The sequence below is a fragment of the Leptopilina heterotoma genome, unplaced genomic scaffold (genome assembly GCF_015476425.1).
Source record: "Leptopilina heterotoma isolate Lh14 unplaced genomic scaffold, ASM1547642v1 Lhet_57, whole genome shotgun sequence".
Taxonomy (NCBI): domain Eukaryota; kingdom Metazoa; phylum Arthropoda; class Insecta; order Hymenoptera; family Figitidae; genus Leptopilina; species Leptopilina heterotoma.
In genome coordinates this window covers 696,834-722,215 of record NW_025111127.1, presented here as the reverse complement: position 1 = coordinate 722,215, position 25,382 = coordinate 696,834, and the positions used below count along the sequence as shown (strand labels likewise).

At 29.9% G+C, this 25,382-nt stretch overlaps 1 protein-coding gene across 3 annotated transcripts in view; it reads left to right on the top strand.

Annotated features, from left to right (window-relative positions):
• LOC122508770 (cyclin-dependent kinase inhibitor 2-like) overlaps nucleotides 1-24,142 on the top strand; it is a 47,862-nt gene extending 23,720 nt beyond the window's left edge. The window contains exons 1-3 of one of the 3 annotated variants that reach the window (XM_043622301.1): nucleotides 12,332-12,476; nucleotides 23,139-23,295; nucleotides 23,611-24,142. In XM_043622301.1, coding sequence (XP_043478236.1) covers nucleotides 12,352-12,476; nucleotides 23,139-23,295; nucleotides 23,611-23,748 — 420 coding nt within the window. In that variant the 5' untranslated portion in view covers nucleotides 12,332-12,351 and the 3' untranslated portion in view covers nucleotides 23,749-24,142. Of the gene's footprint in view, nucleotides 1-12,331; nucleotides 12,477-15,908; nucleotides 16,231-23,138; nucleotides 23,296-23,610 lie in introns of those variants that run through there. The other 2 variants (XM_043622303.1, XM_043622302.1) reach the window with 2 other exon arrangements.
• Nucleotides 24,143-25,382: the final 1,240 nt, after the last annotated feature.

Genomic DNA, 25,382 nt, shown 5'->3' with positions numbered 1-25,382 from the left:
TTCAAAATTCCAAAAAAATTTTAATAACCTCGTAAATCCAAAATTTTTCGAAATCAATTTTGGCCTTTTTACTGGCATGTATTCCACTTCAAAATGATGATGAAAATTGAAAATTGACTGTTTTAAAAACACAGATATGTGACAAAGTATTTATTTCACTATAATACTTTAGTGAATAATAATTTTTAACAACACTTCGTTTTCCTATCTATTGCTTACTTTTATTAGAAAAAATGGCACTAATGCATATAAAAATCTTACGATGGAGGAGGGGGCTCTCAAAACCTCAAAATTTTTATGCTTACGTAATACTTGAATGGCCCCATTGATCATATTAAATCCGCCATTTTGATGAATTTTTAAAAAAATCAGCGACCCCAAAAACTCCCGAGTACCAATAATTTTGAAGCAATTTTTGAAAATCTTGTCCGCCATATTGGATCCGCAATTTTGAATTTTGAAAATTTTAAAAATCTGACATCTGATTCGTAATCAGCGATCCCAAAACTCCCCGAGTAATAAGTTTCAATAAAATCCACTGACTGGGTTTCCTGGGGTCAAGAAAGGATTAATTGTCCAACCAGCGAAAAATGACTAAAATTTCAATCATTTTTAACTGCGATCTTCCGTGAAGTTTAACTGATTCAAATCGCGAGAATATAGACACTGAAAATCAGTCCAATTTCACTGATTTAGTTTTAGAGAGTGAAGTGTTATTATATAGTGATTTAATATAAACTCTTCCACTCTTCTTTTCTATACAGACTTATCATTGCTCAATATGGAAAACGAGTTTTCTTGCTCAAATTTGAAAAAGTAACACTAGGTATAGTTTTACATACATAACAAGTAATTCTAGATTTGCGAAAACTTTTCTGGATAACATTACTGTAAAGATTCTAGACAGTTTGGGCATACGTTTCAAGTTAAACGTTAAGTTTTATTCTGTATATGAGGCATTATTCCTGAACTGCCCCAAAAATAAAAAAAAGTTCTTGGATTTCCTTTATACTTTGGAAATATGTTACCCTAGTAGGTACAAGTTACTACACCAATTTACAGGTCCAACCCCCCACCCCAATCAAAAGGGTAGGGGGTTGAAATTTCAGCTTAAACTCGAACATGCATTCTTTAAACATTTGTAGTTTCTACTTAAATTATTCAATTAAAAAAAGTAAGTAGTGTTTTAGAAAGGTTTTTTTGTGTACTTTTAAAATATTTTATTTATATAATAAAAAAAAAAATTTTTTTGCAAAAATTTTTTAAAATAAATAGTTTTTTGCAATTTTGTGCAAGTTCGGTAGTTTTTATTTTCTTTTTAATAATCTCAAATGAAAGCTTGGGAATTCCACTAAAAGAAGATATAAGTCTGAAAATGGGCCGAAACAATTTGCCAAAGATATAGTGTAATAAGTAAAATTTGTCCGTCCGCTCGCGCACTCCAGCGCGATGAGCAGTGGGATTTTTTTTCAACTTACTATTGAAAATTGTCTAGAAACTACAAATTTTATCGGATGTTGATGTTCTTGATTTAAAATTACTAAGAGATCCATCAAAGTCGATTTTTGAATTTTTAATTGTTTATTTCTTTCTTGTTACTCACAAATTTGACAAATTACAATATTTTTAGAAAAAATCATGTTAATTTTTTTATTTTTCCATTACACATGATCGAAATCAATTTAAATTAGTCTAGTATGACCACCGGACAATTAATAAAGCATAATACAATTTATTTGAATTGTTGCAAACAATTCAAAGCGGACGGACAAAGCGGACGGACAAATTTTACTTATTACACTATATCTTTAACAAATTGTTTCGGCCCATTTTCAGACTTATATCTTCTTTTAGGGGAATTCCCAAGCTTTCATTTGAGATTATTAAAAAGAAAATAAAAACTACCGAACTTGCACAAAATTGCAAAAAACTATTTATTTTAAAAAATTTTTGCAAAAAAAAATTTTTTTTTATTATATAAATAAAATATTTTAAAAGTACACAAAAAAACCTTTCTAAAACACTACTTACTTTTTTTAATTGAATAATTTAAGTAGAAACTACAAATGTTTAAAGAATGCATGTTCGAGTTTAAGCTGAAATTTCAACCCCCTACCCTTTTGATTGGGGTGGGGGGTTGGACCTGTAAATTGGTGTAGTAACTTGTACCTACTAGGGTAACATATTTCCAAAGTATAAAGGAAATCCAAGAACTTTTTTTTATTTTTGGGGCAGTTCAGGAATAATGCCTCATATAGTGATCACCTCGTATATGAATAGTTTGCCTTGATTTTCTTTTACTAGGGTATATTATAACTAAATAAAATCATTATAGAATTATGACAATCATAATATATAATTGAGTATGTATTAACTTTTTATTCAACAATTGTTCGAACGAGAATGATGGTTTAATATTTATTTTACATCACGCATTGTTTGTATTGCCGTGTAATATTCTTCACTTTTGTTTAAAAAGAAACGAAGACTCATACAGTTTCAGCAATAATAAATGATTAAGAGATAGTTTCCGGTTGCAATGTTGTGATGAATAAATTATAAATATATATCATAACGTTGCGGAAACTGTTTTGACGATTGCATGACATATATTTGTCAATTCATGTATCATTTATTTACAGTCTTCGCTTTGCCACGTTCGTGTTAAGAATACAATCGCTTCTCGCTACTTTTCCTTATAGTGAAAAAGGTATTTCATCCTAAGCTTTTAATAATGGAATTTATTAAGAAACTTTACTCTATTTCTCACAACATCGAAACTTACTGCAATGTTGCCATTTCCTCAAATTTTCCATATACTGGCGAAATTTTGTCAAAATCAAAATTTTATTAATACGGGAAACATTGAGAAAATGTTGACAATATTGCTACAGGATTTGATATAATATGGGATAAATAAAAAAAAAATAAAAATTGTTATTTAGAAATATTAATTTTTTTTATTTCTCTTGCTTCTAAACTATAAGTTTTTTTCTCCTACAATATGTAAATTCTGTTAATCTTTTCTCTACCTGATTACAAGCTCTGCATCAATAATATCTTATTAATGTAAAAAAAAATTTGAAGATAATTAAGACATAGCCTAAATTATCTTTGTTGTATTTTTATATAATAATCATCCGAGATTGGCACAACTTCTTGCATGTAATTAGACACAGCATTGTATAATTTTTAGAATAACATATCTCATTATCAAAATAATTCGCAATATATCATTGGACTGCCTGCATGATTTGATATGGATCTGTTTAATAATAATTTTGCCGTAAAAGTACGAAAATCTACAAATTTACACAGAGTATAACTTTAACTTCAAATAACTTTTAAATGAGATAATTTATTGAAATATCATAAGAGACCTTTTTTAGAGCGTTAAATTTTCCATAAGAATATATATTTTTCATTGACGTAAAATAAAATTTTTAACAAAAAAAATTAATTGTAAAAAGTGGCAAAATTCCATGTATTTTAAATGGAAAATGTATCGTCGTTGTGGCAAAGTTTATTGTCAATATTAACCCCCCAGATAGCACGTAATGTTGCAGCAAGCTTGTGGCAAGCTTGCCGCGTAAGATTGCCAATATTGCCGAGCAAGCTTGCGGCAATATTGTGTCAAGCTTTAAATGTCCCACCTACAGGAAGCTTGCCGCGTAAGCTTGCAGCAATATTGCCTTGTAAGCTTGCTGTAATATTGCACGGCAATATTGCCACAATGTTGCACTGTAAGGTTGTTGTAAGGTTGAGGTGAGATTGTGGTAAGTTTACAAATTATGGAAAAAAATTAACAAAATAATTAATAATTTAAATAATTAATAAATATTAATTAAAAAAATGAATTTTGTTGCTCTTCTTTATTTTTGAAACCTAACATGAAACAGAAAATTTTGAAAACAAATTTGGCGGCACTGGGATTCGAACCCGGGATCGACGCGCATAAACCTAATATCCTAACTAACTGAGCTAAGTGGGGAACTGAGGAAGAGAAACTCAATTTTGCTTTTAAGGAGTTAGTTAGCTTCTTGGTGCACCTTAATAGCAAAATTGAGTTTCTCTTCCTCAGTTCCCCACTTAGCTCAGTTAGTTAGGATATTAGGTTTATGCGCGTCGATCCCGGGTTCGAATCCCAGTGCCGCCAAATTTGTTTTCAAAATTTTCTGTTTCATGTTAGGTTTCAAAAATAAAGAAGAGCAACAAAATTCATTTTTTTAATTAATATTTATTAATTATTTAAATTAATAATTATTTTGTTAATTTTTTTCCATAATTTGTAAACTTACCACAATCTCACCTCAACCTTACAACAACCTTACAGTGCAACATTGTGGCAATATTGCCGTGCAACATTGTGTCAATAGTCAATATTGCCGTGCAATATTACAGCAAGCTTACAAGGCAATATTGCTGCAAGCTTACGCGGCAAGCTTCCTGTAGGTGGGACATTTGAAGCTTGCCACAATATTGCCGCAAGCTTGCTCGGCAATATTGGCAATCTTACGCGGCAAGCTTGCCACAAGCTTGCTGCAACATTACGTGCTATCTGGGCCAGTGTGCAAAGTTACAGAACAATGCTATAACTATTTTAAAACAAAAAGAACAAGTTCTGTAACTGGTGAGGAACAGGTAGGTCAAAATGTCGTTCTCCTGGGGGCACAAAATAGTAACAAAAGTCTGTAACAATTCTAGAACAATAGCAATTTGTCAAAAATAATACCCAAGTAGAAATCTAATACTTGCACAGTACAAATAAACTTTAATCTGATTGTTAGGAATTGGGAGGAGGGAAAAATGGTGTTAAAAGTGCTGTGGATCAAAGGGTACTCTAATAAAAAGAAAGCATCACTACATTGAACAATCTTCACTTTATATATATAATGCAACGTCTTAATACATCGAGTGTCGGACCCAAACTAAAACTAAACACACATTCATCATTCTTATCTATAATTCGTCACAAACATGAGTCATGCATACCTTTTCCAAAAATGATTATATTTTACAAATTATATTTTCGTACAAAATAAAACAGATTTCTAACATTCTCCCCCCTTTTATTTAAAAGAAAAATATTATCGTCACCCATTCCTTTTTTTTCGAATATACATAAAATACAATTTTCTTTATTTATTGATGACTTTTAAAATAACTTTACAACTGACTAAAATTTGTTAAAAACATAGATTATTATTTTGGGTTTCTTTTTTATTTCAATACATTAATCTGTCGGGTATTTTACTTATACGACCACTCTTTGTTTTTACTTGTGTATCCTTATCTAAACAAATTTTCTCTCTCACACATTTTACAGTGTTCGTCGTTTGGCATTCTCTCTTATTAGTATTTACAATATTTTCTGACAAATTTCTATTTTTATTCTTGATTTTTTCGTTCAAATTTTTCGCATTTTCCTCATTGTCTTGATGGATCTCAAGCGGGTACAATCTCTGTATGGGTCTCTTAATTATTCCCGATTTTGTTTTTAAGATACATGTTCTTATTTGTCCATCTCGTCCTTTGATGAAATCGACAATACGTGCAAGAGGCCAATCTAATCTTTTTTGAAAATCATTTCCTATCAAAACAATATCATTTATTTTTACATTTCGATTTTCTTTTTTACCGTTCTTTAATAATAACTGACTAAGATATTCTTGTCGAAACCTGGTTCTCAAATCGTCAAAAATCTTTTTTCTATAAGTCAATTTTTTGTTTAATTTTTCTGCATAAAGCATGTCTAAATCTGGCGTTCCCGATTGTTTAATTTCTTGGAGAAACAACATAGGACTCAAAGGTATTAGGTCATCGCTATTTTCTGAAACGTATGTCAATGGTCTCGAATTTATTATACTTTCTGCATCGCAGAGAGAAGTCATTAAATTTTCGTATGATAAGCAAGCTTTTCCCAAAACTTTCCTTAAAATTGTTTTCAAGATGCCGATAAGTCTCTCCCACCAACCCCCCCACCATGGAGCAGCAGGCGGATTAAATCGCCATTTGATTTGAAAAATTTCAGTTTTCTTTATAATTCTTGGCCAATCCAATCCCTCTAAAGCGTTCGCAGTGCCCACAAAATTCGTCCCATTATCGCTATAGATATACTGTGGTCGTCCCCGCCTTGCGATGAACCTTCTAAGACACTCTACAAATCCCTCTACCGACAATGATGACGTCAACTCGAAATGTACCGCTCTGTATATCGCGCAAGTGAATACACAAATCCAACATTTCCCTCCCCCTTTTATAAAAACTGGCCCGGCAAAATCAATTCCGGTAACTTCAAAAATCGCTGCATCTCGTACACGATTTTCGGGGAGAGGAGGTGAATCACACTCCATGTGTTTCACTTTCTGCTTTTTACATATCACACACTTCGCTATCACGGATCTAATTATTTGCCTCAAAGAAATAATCCAAAATTTCTCTCTCAATACGTTCATAACAATTTGTGTTCCGGAATGACCGATACGTTCATGAGTTTCTCTTACTAATAAAGTGATAATTTCATGTTTGTCTAATAAAATAGGACTCAAAAACAAAGCACTATCTTTTCTATTTAAAATTTTCGTTTTTACAACGTATAATCCGTCTTTGTTTACAAAAGTTTTAAAAGAAGATAATTTATTTTTATTTGTTTCTTGAAACATACTTTTTTGTAGATGTCTTAACAAATTGTTCTCAGCTTCTCTTAATTCAGATAACGTTAAATATAAATTTTTCCGATCTTCCTCCGACAAATAATTTTTTACTTTAGTATTTTGCTCACTGAACGCACCGTTTTGTTTTGTTTTTTGCTCTTGTAAAATTAATTTTCGGTTTAACAAAAATCTTCGTACCCACGCGATAAAACGTATAAGTTTAGTATACGATGAAAAAATACTATTTATATTGATTTCGTTTGACTCGTGATTAACCATATTAACGGTAGCGCTTTTCTTTACTTCCCTTTCTACTTCGACCTCATTTATTTTTTCCCTAGCTGACGGCCAATCATTTTCTGGTTTTTTCAACCACTCTGGTCCCAACCACCATTTACTTGCAACCAACTGTAGAGGATTACACCCACGCGATGGTAAATCAGCAGGGTTATTCTCGCCTGGCACATACTTCCAATTTTCTATATTTGTCAATTTTCGAATTTCCTTTACCCTGTTGTGTACAAAAGTACCCCAATTTCCATCCCTATTTAACCATGCTAACACGGTTGTAGAATCGGACCAAAAAGTTATTTTTTCTACCTCTCTCGTAAAAGACTTAGCAACGGAGTCAGCAAGTCTTGCTGTTATCGAGGCGGCCAACAACTCTAGTCGGGGGATAGTTGTTTTCTTTGGAGCGATCCTAGATCTTGCACTAACTAAAAGGACAGTAATCATATTCTCAGACTCAATTCTAACAAAGACGACTGCTGCATATGCAATTCCGCTTGCATCTCCGAAAGCATGAATTGTCAATTTGCCTTCAGGTAATTTCCGTGGAAATTCTATTTCTTTTAATGAACTTAATTCTTTCGCCCATTGACAAAATTCATGCTCCCGTTTTTCGTCTATTCTTGAGTCCCAATCGACCTTTTCCGCCCATAATTGTGCTAATAATGTTTTTGGTGGCAAAGTTATAGGACAAGTAAAACCTATCGGGTCGTAAATTCCATGAGTCATGGACAAAATTGATCTTTTCGTAATAACTTGAGGAATTTCGGTTATTATTGACGCTGGATTAATTGAAATAGAATCCCTTTGTTTATTCCAAAGAATTCCTAGAACAAGAGTCGTTATTTTTTCCGAATTATCGCCCGAATATTCCCACAATCGTAAATCAAATCCTCCGCTCGATAGAATTTTTGTTCCTTCATGAATAAATTTGTGTAATTCGTCGACAGAATTAACACTTGTTACACAATTATCAGCATAAAACGACCTTTTTAATTTTTTCACAGAATTTTCCGACCACGACAATCCATTGCTTTCAGACGCCTCAATCAACGCTTTTTCTAAAAGCAATTCAATTGCCGCTGCTAGAAGGAAAGGACTGCAAGACAGTCCGAAAACCACTCGGCAATGTCTGTAAACAGTAACCTTATCCCCCACCATCCACAAAAATCGAAGAAAATCTCTATCATTTTCATTAATTCCAATTTGCAAAAAAGCTCGTTTTATGTCTGATACAACCCCAATTTCACCTTCGCGAAATCTATTTATTGAATCAGGTACAAGTTCTATCATATTTGGCCCGGTTTCTAAGCACTGATTAAGAGACGGATGCCCCACTTCATATGCTGACGCATCGAAAACTGGCCTAATCACGGTGGTACTATTCTCCTTAAAAACCGGTCGATGAGGTAAATAATGGCATTCGCAATCAATTTCTTTTTCCATTACTTCTTCGATTATACCCTCGTCTAACCATGATTTAAGTACCTCCCCATAATCCGCTAAAAAACCTTGCTTTTTTAATTTCTGTACGGTAAACTTTAATCGACGCTGTGCAATTTCTAAATTATCTGACAATAATAAATGATCCTCTCTCCACGGTAATTTAAATTCATAACGACCCTCCTTTGTTACCTTTGCTGTCTCTCTGACAAAATTTTTCGCTATTATATCGCGTTCTGTTTTGTTTACTTTCTCGCTTGGATCAGTAATGCCTAATATTTCAAGTTTCCACAGTTCTGTCAAATCAACCTCCTGCGATAGCATTGTCGTAATCATGGCAACAGGAGTGTCATTCTCGTTCTGGGCCCTGGGCACTTTACCCATAATGGTCCAGCCGAGTAATGTTTCGAATGCTACTAAACCATTTTCTAGGTCAAATTTATTACCCGTTAATAATTTTCCCGCAATGTCAGCCCCTATAAGAACATCTATCGTTTTTTGACTACTTTCAATATCAGTTAAATTTATATTATGATCTTTTAATCTTTTTAGCCACGATTCTTTTTGAACACTTGGGATTGTATCGCAAATTACGTCTTGACCCAAAACAGAAAAATTACAAGTGTAAGATCCATCTAGACTTTTCAATCGGATTAAAAATTTCTCGTGTTTTTTAATTTTAGATTTTACACCCCCAAAAAGTGAATGAGCTATTTCAGTATTACCGCAAGACCCATATCCCAATTCATTTGCAATATCCACCCGTATGTAAGAACGCTGCGAAGCAGTGTCTATAATTGCTCTAACAATTTTTTCTCTACGATCTGAAAAAACTTTTACTTTTAATGTTTGCATACAAACTTCGGGTGAATGACTAAAAGTGGCTAAACTATTTTCATAATCTTTTTTATTTTCTCCCAATTTATCTTGTAGTACATCAGTTCTTGGGGGGAAACCTGCGCACAAAATCAAAACGTGACGTCTGCCACACCAACTACACCTCACTTTACTTCGACAATTCTTAGCCATGTGTCCCTTCTTCACACATACAAAACAAGCATTCGAATTTTGAACACACTCTCGCCTCTCTTTCAAACTCAATTTTCGCGCAGTCTCACAATCTTGACTTTCATGCTTGCTTTTACAAAATACACACTCTACAAATTTTGCTTCCCTCGTAGTGAGGAGAGCGCTTGCGCTTGCTATATCTTTGACTGTTTCAGTCTTACCTTTCGTCTTCTTACTGTTACCGCCTTCCGATGAAAACTGGAAACCTCGTAGAGCCATATCAATTCTTTCCTGATTCTCGACCTCACTTTGCAGAAATTCCAACAATTTGGCTAATCGATCCTTCGTTTCTCGTCCACCATTTGTATCGATATTTTCCCGTTGTGCACTTCTCTGCCATGCTCGAAGAACATCCTCAGGTAACGATGACTCCACCAGCGGGTATAACATAGCTGCACATTTGTCTGTTGTCACTCCAAGTGTGTCTAATGCTCGAATATAAGCTTCGAGTTTGTCAAAAATGCTTGCTAACGTTGCTCCTTGGTTCCCCTTCACAGCGTTGTGTAAAACGAGTGCTAAGAGTTCTCTGACGTAAAATTCAACGACAACGTCATCCCTTCCAAATATATTTTTCATACTCGTCATAACTTTTCCATAATTTTCAGCCGTTGGGGGGAAGCTGCTAACCAAGTCCTGGGCTCGAGAATTTGGTGCAGTAGCTTGCACCAAATATTGAAATTTGTCTTCGTCTGTAAGAGCTGGGTCCTCGTGTATTTTTTTGAAAACGCTCCAAAAAGGAAGCCACTCCTTTATATTACCATTAAATTTTGGTAATTCAATGGTCGGTAACTTGAGCGTTTTTCTAGCAGGTAGTACTCCAAGATCCGATGCAGCACTTAACGGTCGTCCTAAGTTGCTTTCTGTGATTTTCTTGACCGCCATCTTTGCCTTTAGATATAGCATTCTGTAAGCATCGTCCGTTTCGAGCTCCCTCAATATGGCGTCTTCTGTTGAATCGGATTCGAACAATAACTTATTATATTCACTGTGAACTGCAGTCAATTCTGTCATCCGATCCTCCAATAACTCAAATGCAACAATTTTATCTTCCTTTGAACTATCTTGCGTCAGTTCTGCGTCAAATGCATTATGAGTCCTTGTGAAGGCAGCTCGCAAATTTTTCCGTTGCCTTCTGATGGCGTCCATTTTTATCACTTCCCGTTAAACGAAAAACTTTCTCACCAATTCACTAACTTCACCACAAAAAGTCCTGTCACGGTCGCCACAAAATGTTAGGAATTGGGAGGAGGGAAAAATGGTGTTAAAAGTGCTGTGGATCAAAGGGTACTCTAATAAAAAGAAAGCATCACTACATTGAACAATCTTCACTTTATATATATAATGCAACGTCTTAATACATCGAGTGTCGGACCCAAACTAAAACTAAACACACATTCATCATTCTTATCTATAATTCGTCACAAACATGAGTCATGCATACCTTTTCCAAAAATGATTATATTTTACAAATTATATTTTCGTACAAAATAAAACAGATTTCTAACACTGATATCGGATTCGTAATCAGCGACTTCAAATACAATATAGTATGCTCGCTTGCGCAAATTTTAGTTTTCTAAAAAGTTGTCGACATTTTGAGCCCACTATGAGATTTTGGTCTTGACTGCGAAGGGGTTAAAGGGCAAAGCATGCTGATTATCAGCAAATAATGTGCTGAATTTAAGGCAAACATGTTAAAAATCAGCAGTCGTATACTAACAATAAGTTACTTCGCCTCACCCCAATTAATTATTTTTTACTCATTACATTAAAAAGTTAAAAAAATTTTACTAACAAAAATCTTTTTAACTAATTTATAGAGAGTTCTCTTATTCACATAACAAATTTTTGAAAACCAAATAAATATTTCTTTTCAGACAAAAAAAAAGTAATGAATTAGTTTTTTTAAATCAAAATATTTTTTTGTGGGATATGGGATTAAAACTTGCATAAATGAAAATGAAATAAGAAAATAAACCAAAAATGTTACCCATTTCTTATCTTTCACGCACTTCCTGTAATCATAGCGGGTTTCCTGAAAAACAGGCTCTTGAAGGTACATGTGAGAAATTTATTTTATCTTGCTTCCCATTCAGTCATTGTATTCATATACTCTCACGATCGCGCGCAGATCTGTGAAGAAAATGACTTTGGTTTACTGATGAAAGAAGTGCAACTTTGCACTTATAATGATTCTATAATAAATTGTATATCCTACAAATATTAATAGAAGAAGGCTGTAAAATGTTAGTTTAAAATAAAAGTTAGATGTAGCGGGCATAAATGGTTGTATGCTCGGCTGTATGTATAAACTTCTGACCATTGATCGTTATAATAACATAAAAAGTAATTGATATAAACAACTTTTTCCTTTTGCAAGTGAAAAATAGCAAAATCTATCAATTTGCATCAAAAAGTAATTTTTCATCAAAAATATAATACTTATTACTCTAATTTTTTTCTCTGCGTTACAAATTGAACTTTAAGAATTTCGTAGTTAGAAATAATATAACATGTACGCTAACGGACTGTTTGATGTTGAAAAGAAGAGAGACAGAGAGAAGAGTGCATAACACACTTAACACTAATATGGCAATCGTGGCGGGATGAATGGCCGCATAATAAAAGAACCGGTCGGCCGTTACTCTTGTAAATAAGCCAACAACCAGCAGTAGTCTCTCAACAAAATCTAGGCTACCTACTCTGTGGTGCAACTGACATGCGAAAATATTGTCAACTAAGATTTTAAAGAAAGTGGGGAGTGTTATGTACGAAGCACATACTTATCTTGCAGAAATATGCATCACTAAAGACTGAGAGTAAGGAAAGTGAAATCGAAGGATATCTGCGACTAGACGTGCTTGAGTTAGGTCAGTTGTACTTCAGCTTTGCTCGCGATATGTTAGTTGCAACTCGCCGCACAAAGTTGCTGCAGTCACGCGAAATACATCAGAGGACTATCGAACCTATAAAACAAGTTAGTCATCATACCGTTTTGAGTCTTACTGGAACTATTTATTCAATGTATATGGTTATTATTTACTAAGTATTTACGTATCATATGGAAGACAAAACAGTGCATAGGAGATTGAAACAAGCTGGGAGTTTGACGTGATAGAGGGGGTCTTTGAAGCATTCAGAAAGTTAGAGAAAAACAAAATATTCATATTTGAAAGAAAAACTCACAGTGGGGTAGAATCGACAAAACGTGTAGAAAAACCCTAATATTAAATTATTTTTAATGGTATATGATATGCATAGTATTATTCAGTGACCTTAAGGGAATTAAATGACGTATTTTATAGTCATTTTCAAGGCAACACAAGCTAGCACAAGCTGTGTAAATTTAGCATCGGTCTCTGAAAATTAGGTAAAGAAGTACATTGTGATATATAAATTTCAATACAATAAAAATGATAATAACAATAATAGTATGTATTCAAAGAAAAAAAATTGTTTAATACGATGCTAATACTACATATAATAAAGTTTTAACAATAAAAAGACTAAATTAGGGAAGTTTATATGCCAAAAAAATGAAAATAAAGAAAGAAAAAATGAGAAAACAAAAATTAGGAAATATTACCAATACGTGATTTCAAATAAATCTGTATTGCTTTTAAATAGAAAGTTATAAAACAGTTTCTTAAAAGTAGATTGTTTAGATATCTGTCTGATTGTAGTAGGAATTTTATTCCATAGTTTAGCTTCTCTAATAATGAAAGATCTTTGCATTTTACATGTCTTATGTTGAGGTATCTTTAAAATACATTTTCTTTCTCGCAACCTGCTTTGTATCTCTTTATTAGGATTTCTAAACTTGAAAAATCAAATAATTAAAGAGGGATCTTACTATTAAAAATATTGTAAAAAATGTTACCAATAAAAAATTATCTTCTAGTCGCGACGTTCAGAAGACCCGATTTAACTCCATACTGTGTTATATGCTCAAACTTAGGTAAATCATAAACAAAACGAATGCAAGCATTTAAGGCCCGTTCCAATACTTATTATTTAAGTCGTAAGGTATGTCGTCATACACTGTGCAGCAATAATCAAAATACGGAAGTACAAGTGACTTAATTAATAAAAGTCGAGTTGAGGTTGACACTTGACAAGGACGTCTTCTTTCTATTTCGTTGCTGTAAAACTATACATGATTTACGAGAAATATAAAAAAATATGCTCTCTCCAAGATAGAGTCCGATCTAAGGTTAATCCAAGATCCCTATAACTTCCTCTTTATATTAAGAAATAGGAATCCCTCTTCCTCCTCCTCCTGTCTACTCAACAATATAATCAATGTCCGTTTGAACCATCTTAAGTAAATTATCAGTGAAGGACAACGAACCAGACAAATATAATTTATTTAAAATCGTCAGCATATTTGAGCCGTTCGTTCGCTCGAATAACGACTTAAAAGTCAATTTAAGCCGTTTTTCAAAAGACGCTTACCATCGTATTAATCAACAACTAAATTATAATATTTGATTAAAATTGTTTAAACCAAAACCTATTAAGTTAAATAATAATGCTTTAAATGACTCATAATTTATAAATGAATGTTAATTTTAAGTTTTTCCAAAATCCCTCAAAAACACTTAAGCCGTTTTTCGAGCGAGCGGCTCATTTATGGTATTGACAGAATTTGAGTTGTCCACCAAGATCTAATACAAACAGACTAAACAGTAATGAAGAAAGCGATGCCCTTTGAGGAACACCACATCGCAATAAATCCCAGTCCGAAAATTCACCATTCTTATTAAGAACTCTTTGAAATCTGACATCTAGATAAGATTCAAACTCAAAATTATGATCCACAGATGGAAAGGCTTTTGCAAAATCAAAAAATACAACTATTGTAATAATTTTTTAATCTATTGCAAGCTTAATGTCAGTTGTGAATTTTATAACTGCAGTACAGGTACTGTGATTGGAGCGAAAACCAGATTGTAAAGGCTCAGGCAAGTTATTAACAGATAGAAAAGAGGTCATTTGTTTGTAGACAATGCGCAGACGATCGAAATAGGTCTAAAATCGCTAGGACTAGCGATTATTTGTTTTTCGTATAGGGCGAACAGAACTCTTTTTCCACATTTCAGGAAACTTTCCTGTTTGTAGGGAGAAATTATATTTATATGTAATAAGACAGGAAAAATAACCGGAAGGGGTATTTTAATCATTTTAATCGAAATGTTGTCAGGGCCAGTTGCATTAATCCTGATTGTTGTTATACTTTCCGTCAGATCTTTTGGAGATTAGTATTTGATACACCCATTTTGGTTGCTATATATAAGGTTAAGTTTTCTTAAAATTTGCTATATATCTTAATTCTTACTTTTTTTTATTTTATTGTAATTATATTTATTGTAGGAATCTCTAATTTTAGTTTTTACCATATTACGCATTTTTCTAAAATTAACGTGATCAATATTAATTTTCGTGCTTCTAGCTATGTATTTGTTTTTAGAAATCGTTCCTCACTTAATTTGACTTTTTTATATTTTGCTCTTGTTTCTTTTTGTATTTTCTTTTGTTGAAAACCATTTCATTTATGAGGTTGATATAATCGGCTTTGTATCAGTCGTAGTTGACGAAAAACTGCCAAGAAAATGGGTTTATGGCAATGTGATAATTGTATTTTGACTGTAACAAATTTTTGGGTGAAAAATTTAGAAATCCCAATACTATAATTTTGTATATTTGTTCATATACCACTTCAGTTCCAGCAAGCTAAACATCCTGTTAAGATTTAGTTTTAGATAACTAGTATTTTTTGGTTCTATTTTTATGATTTTTTCCGAGAACGAAAAATGAAATTTTTGGGACAATGCGAATGATTAAAGATGCTTTAAACTCCTGGGAATTAAATTTATATTGCACTTAGAATTTCAGAACCAATTTTTTAGGTTCAAATAAGATTGGCGAGGATGAATGTAATGTATGTTAGGGTTAAAGGACGGTTAGTAAGGTTTGCCTGCTTGACAATCATAAAATTAAAAACTTCTACTGTTGAAGTTGAGCCATATGTAGATAAATCTAATAGTGTCAGAGTGGTCCCTTTTCATGCGGACGTACACATATTTCGAAATAAAAAAATATTACATCTAAAAAGTAAAAAAATTAGCTATAATATTTATTGTAATGTTATTTTTAAGTAAATTAATAACATTAGTTAAATTAAATTTAATGATTTTATTATTTAATTTCAAACGTAAAATTAGACACATGAATTTTCGCATATGCGTATATTACTACGCCATGCTACACCATACAATCAAAATAACATAACCCGAAGTCACAGATATTTAAATACACACGAGGTTGGAGATTTAAAATATTAAAGGGATTCTATACCGGTGCGGTGCACGTTGCTTAGGTTTGCGCGCGCAACATTTCTACCCTTATGTATAAGCCACCCCCTCGAATGACTGAAATTATCGATTTCAAACATTTGGTTCGTTTGCGATTCACCACCAGTGACGCCAAGTTTCTTTCTGTAGTGTCAAAAATATCTCAAAAACTTTAAAAACCTTAACTAATACAGCAAAAAAAAACTCAAATAATTTTTATATTAAACCAAAAATTATAAAACTTGAAAAACCAAATATTAAAAGAGTTGTACTTGTAGTTAAAAGCTTAAAAACAAATGTCAAAGTTTCATAACCTCCAAATTGTGTGAAAAGCAAAATTTTTAATAAAAAATTTTCGTAAAATAAATAAAAAAATACAATAGAAATATTCAATTACGACGAATAATGAGAGATTTACCTATTTCGTAAGTACTTTAAATATATTTTTCATTTTTAATATATTTATTGGTTTTTAAATCAGTTATGAACTGGTAATAGTTTTGTTTTCTTTTAGTCTTATTGTTTGCAGTTGAAGTGAAAAAAATATATTTTTAGAAATTATGTTTTCAAGGAGAAATTTGATTGCTCATGTTATCAGATATAAGCAGTTGCATTTATACTTTTGTTATAGTCTCATTCAAAATGTTTTTGTTCTAAGAATACCTTATTTTATAGTGGCAACTATGTATTTCGGTTTGTTGATATTACGTAATTAGCAAATGTAAGTTAAGTAATTGTAGGTGAAAAATTAGTAATTATTAAAGACAAATTGGTCGTATATTATATTTTCAATGAAAGGTTATTTAGAAAAACTAACATTTATTTTGTATTATTGGTCACTACGAAATTAAAATTTATAATAATAAATATTAAAATAAAATAAACAAATTTTTATTTTTCATTGAAGAAAAATACGAAAACGATATTAAAAAGTTTTGCCAAAATTAAAACCTGACTTTTGACAGGATTCATGTAGTGAGGGATAACCGTTCCATTCTACAATACCTATATCTATAAAAAACAGTTGTTATTAAAATTTATAGAACTTAAAAATACCTTTCAAATTACGGGTGTTATTATAAAATTGTTCATTTCTTTGCTTGAAAATGAATTTCAAGCAACAAAAATTTCTTAATTTAAGATCAGTCTTAAATTCAACATCGTCAGATTCAGTGTAAACTCTTCCAAAATTTATTGCATAAGTTTAGCATTGTCTGGTTAATAAACGTTGCAACCTAATTTCAGACAGCCTGAATCCCTTAAAATAAGGCTGTTATTTAAATGTTTCAAAAAACAAAAAGAGATCTATTGGATCGAAGAAACAAAAGTGTCAGACTATATACCAGAAAAGCAGAACATAGTAGATTCGACAACAATCACTAATTAGGAATATAGGACAAAAAAGTCCAATACAAAATATCCAGACCAAAATATCCAAGAAAAAAAAATTCAAAATAAATATTAAATTCGATTTTTTGACACATCTTTATGTTATTTAACCTCAGGAGTTTAAAAAACACATTTTTAAAAAATGTCATTCCGTATGTGTGTGTGTATAAACATTACATTTTAAAAAATATCTCGAGATTATGAAGAGCTTTAGGGATGAATTTTTTTTAAATTGTAGGTCTCATGTGCGGACATAAAGTGAGAGTACTTTGAGATAGATTAATAAAGTTTAACTATATTTTTTTTTAATTTTTAATTTTGCAGAAAAACGGTTTTTGCCCATAACTTTAAAAAAATGTTGGGACACATATAGGTTTTTTTCCATAATTTTGTAGAATTTTTTTAGACGCATCTTTTGAGCCCTCATTGAACATTTTTCGTCAATATTAACCGGAGATGTTAAACTTTTAAAAATCTAAAATTTTGGAAAATAAGACTTTTTTGAAAATTTTGTTGAAAAAGGTAGAAATAACTTTAAAAGTATCATTACCAACTTATAGAGCATTGAATATCGCTTCGATTGACCTATTTTTGAACCTAATTCGATCATAAATTTCGAAATTATTGGTATTTTAAAAACCAAAAATTGTGGAAAATGACATTTTCTCAACTTTTTTGTTTGAAAACTTTTCTCTAAATAATTATAACTATCTTGTAGGGCATTTAAAAATACATTGATTGACTCACTATTTAATCACTTTTACCATATTTATAAAAAAGTTATTCATATATTTATATTATTATTATCTCTATGAGGAAGCAAAGTGTTTATGAAATGAGCACCAAAATTATAATAAAAATATGCAACTTGGCAGCGGTTTTTTTAAATATTTTTTTTGACTTCATTAACTTTGGACTATTTTTTATTTTAGAATCGTTCGATCACTGCAAAAACTGGTATCTCACTCGTGTCTTAAAATGAGTTGAGATACAAAATCTGTCTTATATTGAGACATTTAATTTCATCTCGTGTCTCATTCTAAAACATTAAAGGTGACTCAATGCTTATATATATAAGATACATAAAACGTTTTCTTACTGTGAGACGGATACTTGAAACACATATCGTGTCTCAAAATGAAGTGCTAAATGTGTGAGACATTTTATAACGCCTTAAAATGAGACATATATATATATATATATGTTTCAAATATGTGGACACAAGACATCTATGTGTTTCAAATATGAGGACAAAACGTCTTAAAATGAGACACTTGTTTTTGCAGTGATATTGTAAGTTTTTAAAAATATTAAACTTTTCGATAATTTGTTTAAACATTTATTAAATAAATTAAAATGAAAAGTAAAAATGGTTTTTTATTTTTATTGACTTATGAATCCAATAACTATTTTCTTAACTTAATAGTTGGTGTCTGATTGGGTCTCACACTGTGTTTTAAAAGTGACTTGCTATACGAATAAGGATAAAGATATTTCTATCTCAGCTAATTTCTAGATCCTCAACCGTACCATAAAATATCGCGATGATTTCGGATTGTAACCTAGTAACACTTTATAAGTGACATTTTTAGTAGTTTAAATTCATTTACAAGGGAACAAATGAACCAATTTTAATTTAAGATCCTTGATTTTAAAGGTATTTTCGAGCTCTACAACTTACAATAACTACTTTTTTTGTAAAGTGTTATAGAAAGGAACGGTCATCGAAAAATGGTTTTTTAGCACTTTTAACATTGTTTATAATGCGCAGCCTGAGAAATTTCAAGTGGAAAACATAATTTTACACATTCATTCTACCTCCTACACTACACTGTAAAAAAAGGGAGTTAAATTTTAACTCCCCAGGGGATTCTATAAAAGTCGCACCCATTGGGGAGTAAAAAAAACATAAATTTGCTGATACTTGACTTTTAATTATTAATAACTATTATCTTCTTGTCAGCATTTTAGTTTCGTCATTTAAGTAATATATTATTCTAAAATTATATCATATATTTGTGTTTATTGTAATATATGCAACAATAGTTTAATAATATCACAAAGCACGGTGACTATAAATGCACAAAGGAAAAAATTACAAAATAAACGCTTTCCTATGTTAATGCCAAGGTACTCCGGAAGTTGTGCAGTGTACGCATTCCACATGCAATCAGACTAACGGCACAATCACCGACAAACCTCGACTTATCGTCAAACTATACATTCTTTTATTTAGGTTTAATAAATTTTAAATATATATATTAGTTAAACCAAAAGTATGTCTAAAAAATTTTTTTGGTCTTATTAACTGATAAGTAAATTAGTAAATAATTCAAACAAGATTTATATGAAAATACGGTGGCAATACGATTTGCTAATATAAATATTTAATCAACTCTTATCATCGATATTGGCATAATGTAAATTTTCTACCATAGAGTACACTCTGGGTCAATGTGACCCATTCATTCCTTTAATCAATAAGTATTTAATTACAAAATGACTGAATGCTAACAAACTATTTTGAGGTATAATAGAAATAATTTACATAAAACTTCACTATTTTATTGATGCTTCTAATAAAAGATTTGCAAATAAAATAATTATTAAATAATTGATTATTAGAAAGAAAATTGTAACTTTTATATTTTCAAAATTTTAAGCTAAAAGTTTATAAAGTTTTAGCTTAAAATTTTGAATCTATCTTTTACAGTGTGAAAGTAAAAAAAAAGTAAAAGTTTACAGTAAACTTTTAAAGTGTACTGTAGATTAAAAGAGAAGAAATAATAATCCAACATCTCTAAAAAATAAAACTTAACTATAATTTTTTTTCCTTTAAAAAATATTAAGAAGTAGAAAATATACCCAATTTATGCATAATTTTTATTTCTCAATAACAATATTGTTTACAAACTCATTTTTTTCTTTTGTGAAGAAAAACATTAGATATTCCCGTTTCTTGATATTTTTGTAGAAAATTCTCAATTTTCATAAGGAAATAATTTGCATCGATTCTATTTCATAACTTTAATTGTTTTAATAAAATTCAAAGTTTTTTCAAAATAAAGGAAAAAATGTTTATAAATTATATTTGTCAATTCGAAAATTTAATTGAAAATGAAAATGGAAATTTTTAAATTTTTTAGAAAAGAAAGAAAAAATTTTATTGAAAAAAATGTTCTGTTTTTATTTACGAATATCTTTAATTGTAAAATTATGCGAAAGCAATAATTTCTTTTTTTAATATTTTAAATATTTATTTATTATTTTTTCGTAGGAAATAAATTCTTCAAAACATTCAAATTCAAACCTTTTTGAAATTAGTCAACTTTAAAAATATTCTTATAAAACATAAAGACAACGAGACTCGGAGTAATCGATTTCTTCATGTTTTATAATAATTAAAGAGGATCGAGTGTTAAAATCATTATTTTATACCTATTATAATAATATTGTTACTGTAACTTTTTCAAAATTAGTTTTATATTCTATTACACAGCCACACAAAAAAAAAAGTTCTGATCTGGGGGTCTCACTATGTAGACTTTATGTTTTTTGGGTCGCTGAATCCGAATCCGAGGTCCATTTAACCCCATCAGATCAGGATTTTGACATAACCTCAAAAAACCAATATGGCGGACACATTTTTGAAAAGTTCATCGGATTCGCTTGAAATTCGTTACTGGGGGGTTTTTGGGGTCGCTGATTACGAATTTGAAGTCTGATTTCAAAAATTCAAAATGGCGGATCCAATATGGCGGACAGGTTTTTGAAAAATTCATCGGATTCGCTTGAAATTCGTTACTCTGGGGTTTTTGGGGTCGCTGATTACGAATCTGATGTCGGATTTTCAAAATTCAAAATGGCGGATCCAATATGGCTGACACAGACATAATGGATCCGCCATTTTGAATTTTTGAAATCTGACTTCAAATTCGTAATCAGCGACCTCAAAAACCCCAGAGTAACGAATTTCAAGCGAATCCGATGAATTTTTCAAAAACGTGTCCGCCATAGTGCACGCATAGAAAGGGTTTGCTGTGGCAGCGAACATTTTGCTGCCACAGCAAACCTTGTTCGTTGAAATAGGGACAGCGAACAAGTTCGCTGTGAGATCAAACAAGTTCGCTATGACAGCAAACTCGACTAAATTTTTACTAATGTTTGCTGTCACAGCTAACATGTTCGCTGCCACTGCAAACTTCTTCGCTGTGGTAGCTAATTTTCAGAGATTTTACAGCAAACATCTGTTTACTGCTGCAGCTAATTTCTTTTTTTCCGTGTGGATCCGCTATTTTGAATTTTTGAAATCAGACTTCAAATTCGTAATCAGCGACCCCAAAAACCCCCGAGTAACGAATTTCAAGCGAATCCGATGAACTTTTCAAAAATGTGTCCGCCATATTGGTTTTTTGAGGTTATGTCAAAATCCTGATCTGATGGGGTTAAATGGACCTCGGATTCGGATTCAGCGACCCAAAAAACATAAAGTCTACATAGTGAGACCCCCAGATCAGAACTTTTTTTTTGTGTGGCTGTGTTATTATCTAAAATTTAAACTAAAATTCATTTCCAAATCAATTTTTATTAGAAAATTCTACGAGAATCCAATTATTTAAATACAAAAGTAAATTATTTATTGAATAATTGAATGTTTCTTAAAATTTAATTTTTATAAAATTTTTATTAACAAATTTTTAAATAACTGAATTCTTTTGACGAATTTTAATAAAATTTTTAGAATAGTTACATTTTTCAAGGAATTTGATTAAAATTGTATTAAAAATAATAAATTGAAATTTTACAACGCTTTAATACTTTTAATATTCAATTATTATTTTAAATTTTAAATATATTTATTTTAAAATAAAGTTTTACTAGAAAATTCTACGAGAATTCAATTATTTAAATACAAAAATTTAAATTTAAATTTCAGTAAAATTTTTATTATTTATGAAATTGTAAAATTGTTTTTAAATAATCGAATTTTTTTTGGTAGTTATTTTTATTGAAATAGTAGATATTAAAAATCATTGAAATGAGGAAAATTTTTGAAAATAATTGAAATCTTGAAGAAGAATTTTTTAATTTATAAAGATAATAATTGGTATTTTGTCAAGATATTTCTTTAAATTTTGAACATAATTGAATTTTGTGATAAGAATTTTATTACTTTTGAAAATAATTGAATTTCTGCAATCATTTGTAACTTCTTTAAAATTCAAATTTTGTAATGTTTTAACTAAAATTCTTCTATAAATTAATTATATTAAATAATTAATTAAATATGTATTGACAAATTTAACTAATTTTAGAAGATTTTGAATTATTAAATTTTTTAAAAAATCTAAGTTCATTAAAATTTTTAATTAAATTCATTCAACATTGAAATTTTATAAAATTTCAAATGAAAACCGTTTGAAGTTCATTTACTTATGAAAATTGTAAAGGCAACTCTTTTAAAATATTGAATTAATTTTGAAATATTTATGTAAAATTATTCATTAAATAATTTTTGTAATTTAAAAAATTGAAGGTTTTGTATTAGAATTCGTGGTAACTTTATAGTTTATGAGTCAAACAAAAAAGACACAATAATTTAGAATTTTCTTATGAAATCTAAAAATTTAATTTTTTCAGTACTTTTAATAAAAATTCTTGACTTTTTCCTGAATACCCTATGTCAGAATATATGATTATTATAATTATAATAATATAAAAACTATATATTCCAATTCGTATTTTATTTTTATAAAAAAGCATTGGAATTAAACATTTTTACGTTCTATTATATTTTTAAAATTGTTAATTTTATTTAAAAAAGTGAGTTGAGAAATCAGCCGCGCGCGAATTATTGCTATTATATTTAAAAGTTTAAGCGTACATTTAAAACTACCATTTAAAACTGTTTTATTTATTTATAATTATTGTGAATTTGTTTCAGAGCACGACTTGCCATGCAAGATCAAAATTATGAAGCTCCAGAAGCAAATAGAATCAGAAAAGTTCGACGAAGACTCTTCGAAGACGAAGATAAGCATGATGATAAAGACAATAATATCAATTTAGTATCTGAAGAAAGAAGACGTCATTTAGAACAGGTTATTTACAATACCATAGAATCTTAACCTCAGCGCTACCGAGGGCAATATTAAAAGTCTGCTCGAATTTTTACTAATTTAATAGCATTTTTTTAATTCACTGGACAAAATTTACATTACTTTTGATAAAATGAAAGCATTATATATAAAAACTTTTCTTTTAAATCTTACTTGCAATATACAAATAAAAAACTGTTTGCAGGTAGCCTCTGGTAGTTAGTGTACATAAAAAAGTTTAGTAACGCGAAGGTTAATCTGAGTATAACTTTAATTAAGATGAATAAAATTTGTATTTAAAAATTCTTAATTTTTCAGGCCAAAGAAAAGTGGAATTTTGATTTTGAAAAAGAAAAGCCCCTTCCCGGTAACTATCAGTGGATAAAAGTAAATAAAAAAGAGACTTCAAAACAAGAAGAAAATGAAGATACTTTGCAAAATAAACAAGAGGATTAAACGGAATAATTAATCAACTATAATCTATACATATTAAAATTAGTTACCAGCTTTTTTACACCTTTTTAAATTTATATCTTATTCATTTGTGAGATTTATAAGTAAGTTTAGGACTGATAGAGAGAGAAACAAAATCTAAGGTTGCAATTTATCGCAAGATTTTCTAGTCAAAATGATGATATTATTATTATTTCTAATATATTGCGAAATACAAAACACCTTATAAATTATTCTATTAATATTATTATAAAAAACAAAGATCTATCTGATTTTAATGAAATTTGAATGAATTTCTCACGTGATATTTATAATTGGATATTATAACAATAATTAATAAATTTTCTGTTCATAATCAATTCTCTAATTGTTAGTGCAATATATGTGTAAAGCTATGCGTAATTTATATATTTATTACAAGATTTTTATAATATATGATGATTACTAAATTTTTCATGTTGCTTATTTTTTTATATTTCCTAGATCCTATTTCCCTATTTTGCATTAACAATTAATTGGGAATATTTTTTTTAAACTAAGTATGTCTGTTAAAGAAAAAAGAATTCATTACATACGATTATTGAAAATAAGATCATACTGAATATAATCTGATTAATATCTTTATAATAATCTATTACCATAACTTTCAATGTTTTAGAATTATTTCTGATATATTCACAGTGGATTATAAATTTAATAATTCAAAATCGAATTAAATTTTAATTCAAAATTATTACTATTAGTAACAAGTTTTTTCATATTGTCATTTAAGAGGTTAAAGTTGTTTTGAAAAATTATTTGTAATAGAATTTTTTTACATCTGCTGTTATTTTAATTTTCCAGGGGTGCGTTCACGTAACTTTCACTGTCAATTTCATTAATGCAATTTTCACTTTCACTCAAAAAATTATCACTTTCACTACCTTTAAAAGTTTCAATTTCACACTAAAATTTTTTCTTTCACTCAAAAATTTCTCACTTTCACTCCCTTCACAAATTTCAATTTCACCGAAAAATGTTCACTTTTACTCAAACAATTTTCACTTTCACTTACACTTAAAACATTTTTAATCTCGCCCAAATTTTTTTTACTGAATGTGAACAATTTTTGTCTGAAAGTGAAAATTTTTTGGATGAAATTGAAGGTGTCCATTTTTTAGTTAAAGTGAAAGTGAGAATATTTTGAGTGAAAGTAAAAATCATTTGGGTGACATTGAATATAAAAACATTCACTTTCACTCAAAAATTTTTTACTTTTAATTTCACCCAAAAAAACTTTTACTCTCAATTTAACAAAAAAAAAAAATTTTTACTTTCAATTTTGCCAAAAAAATGTTCACTTTCACCCAAAAAACTTTCAGTTTAAATTACACCTAAAATATTTTCACTTTCAAGCAATAAATTTTCACTTTCACTAAAAAATTTTTCACTTCCACTCAAAAAAAAAAAAAAACATTTCACCTTCAGTCAAAAAATTATTGTATGAAATTGTAAGTGGAATTGCTTTCATAAAAAGTAAAAGTTAAATAATTTTGAGTTAATGTGAAAATATTTTGCGTTAAATTCAAAGTAAACATTTTTTTTAATGAAATTAAGATTCTTTTAGAAGTGAAAATTCTTTTGGTGAAATTCTAAGT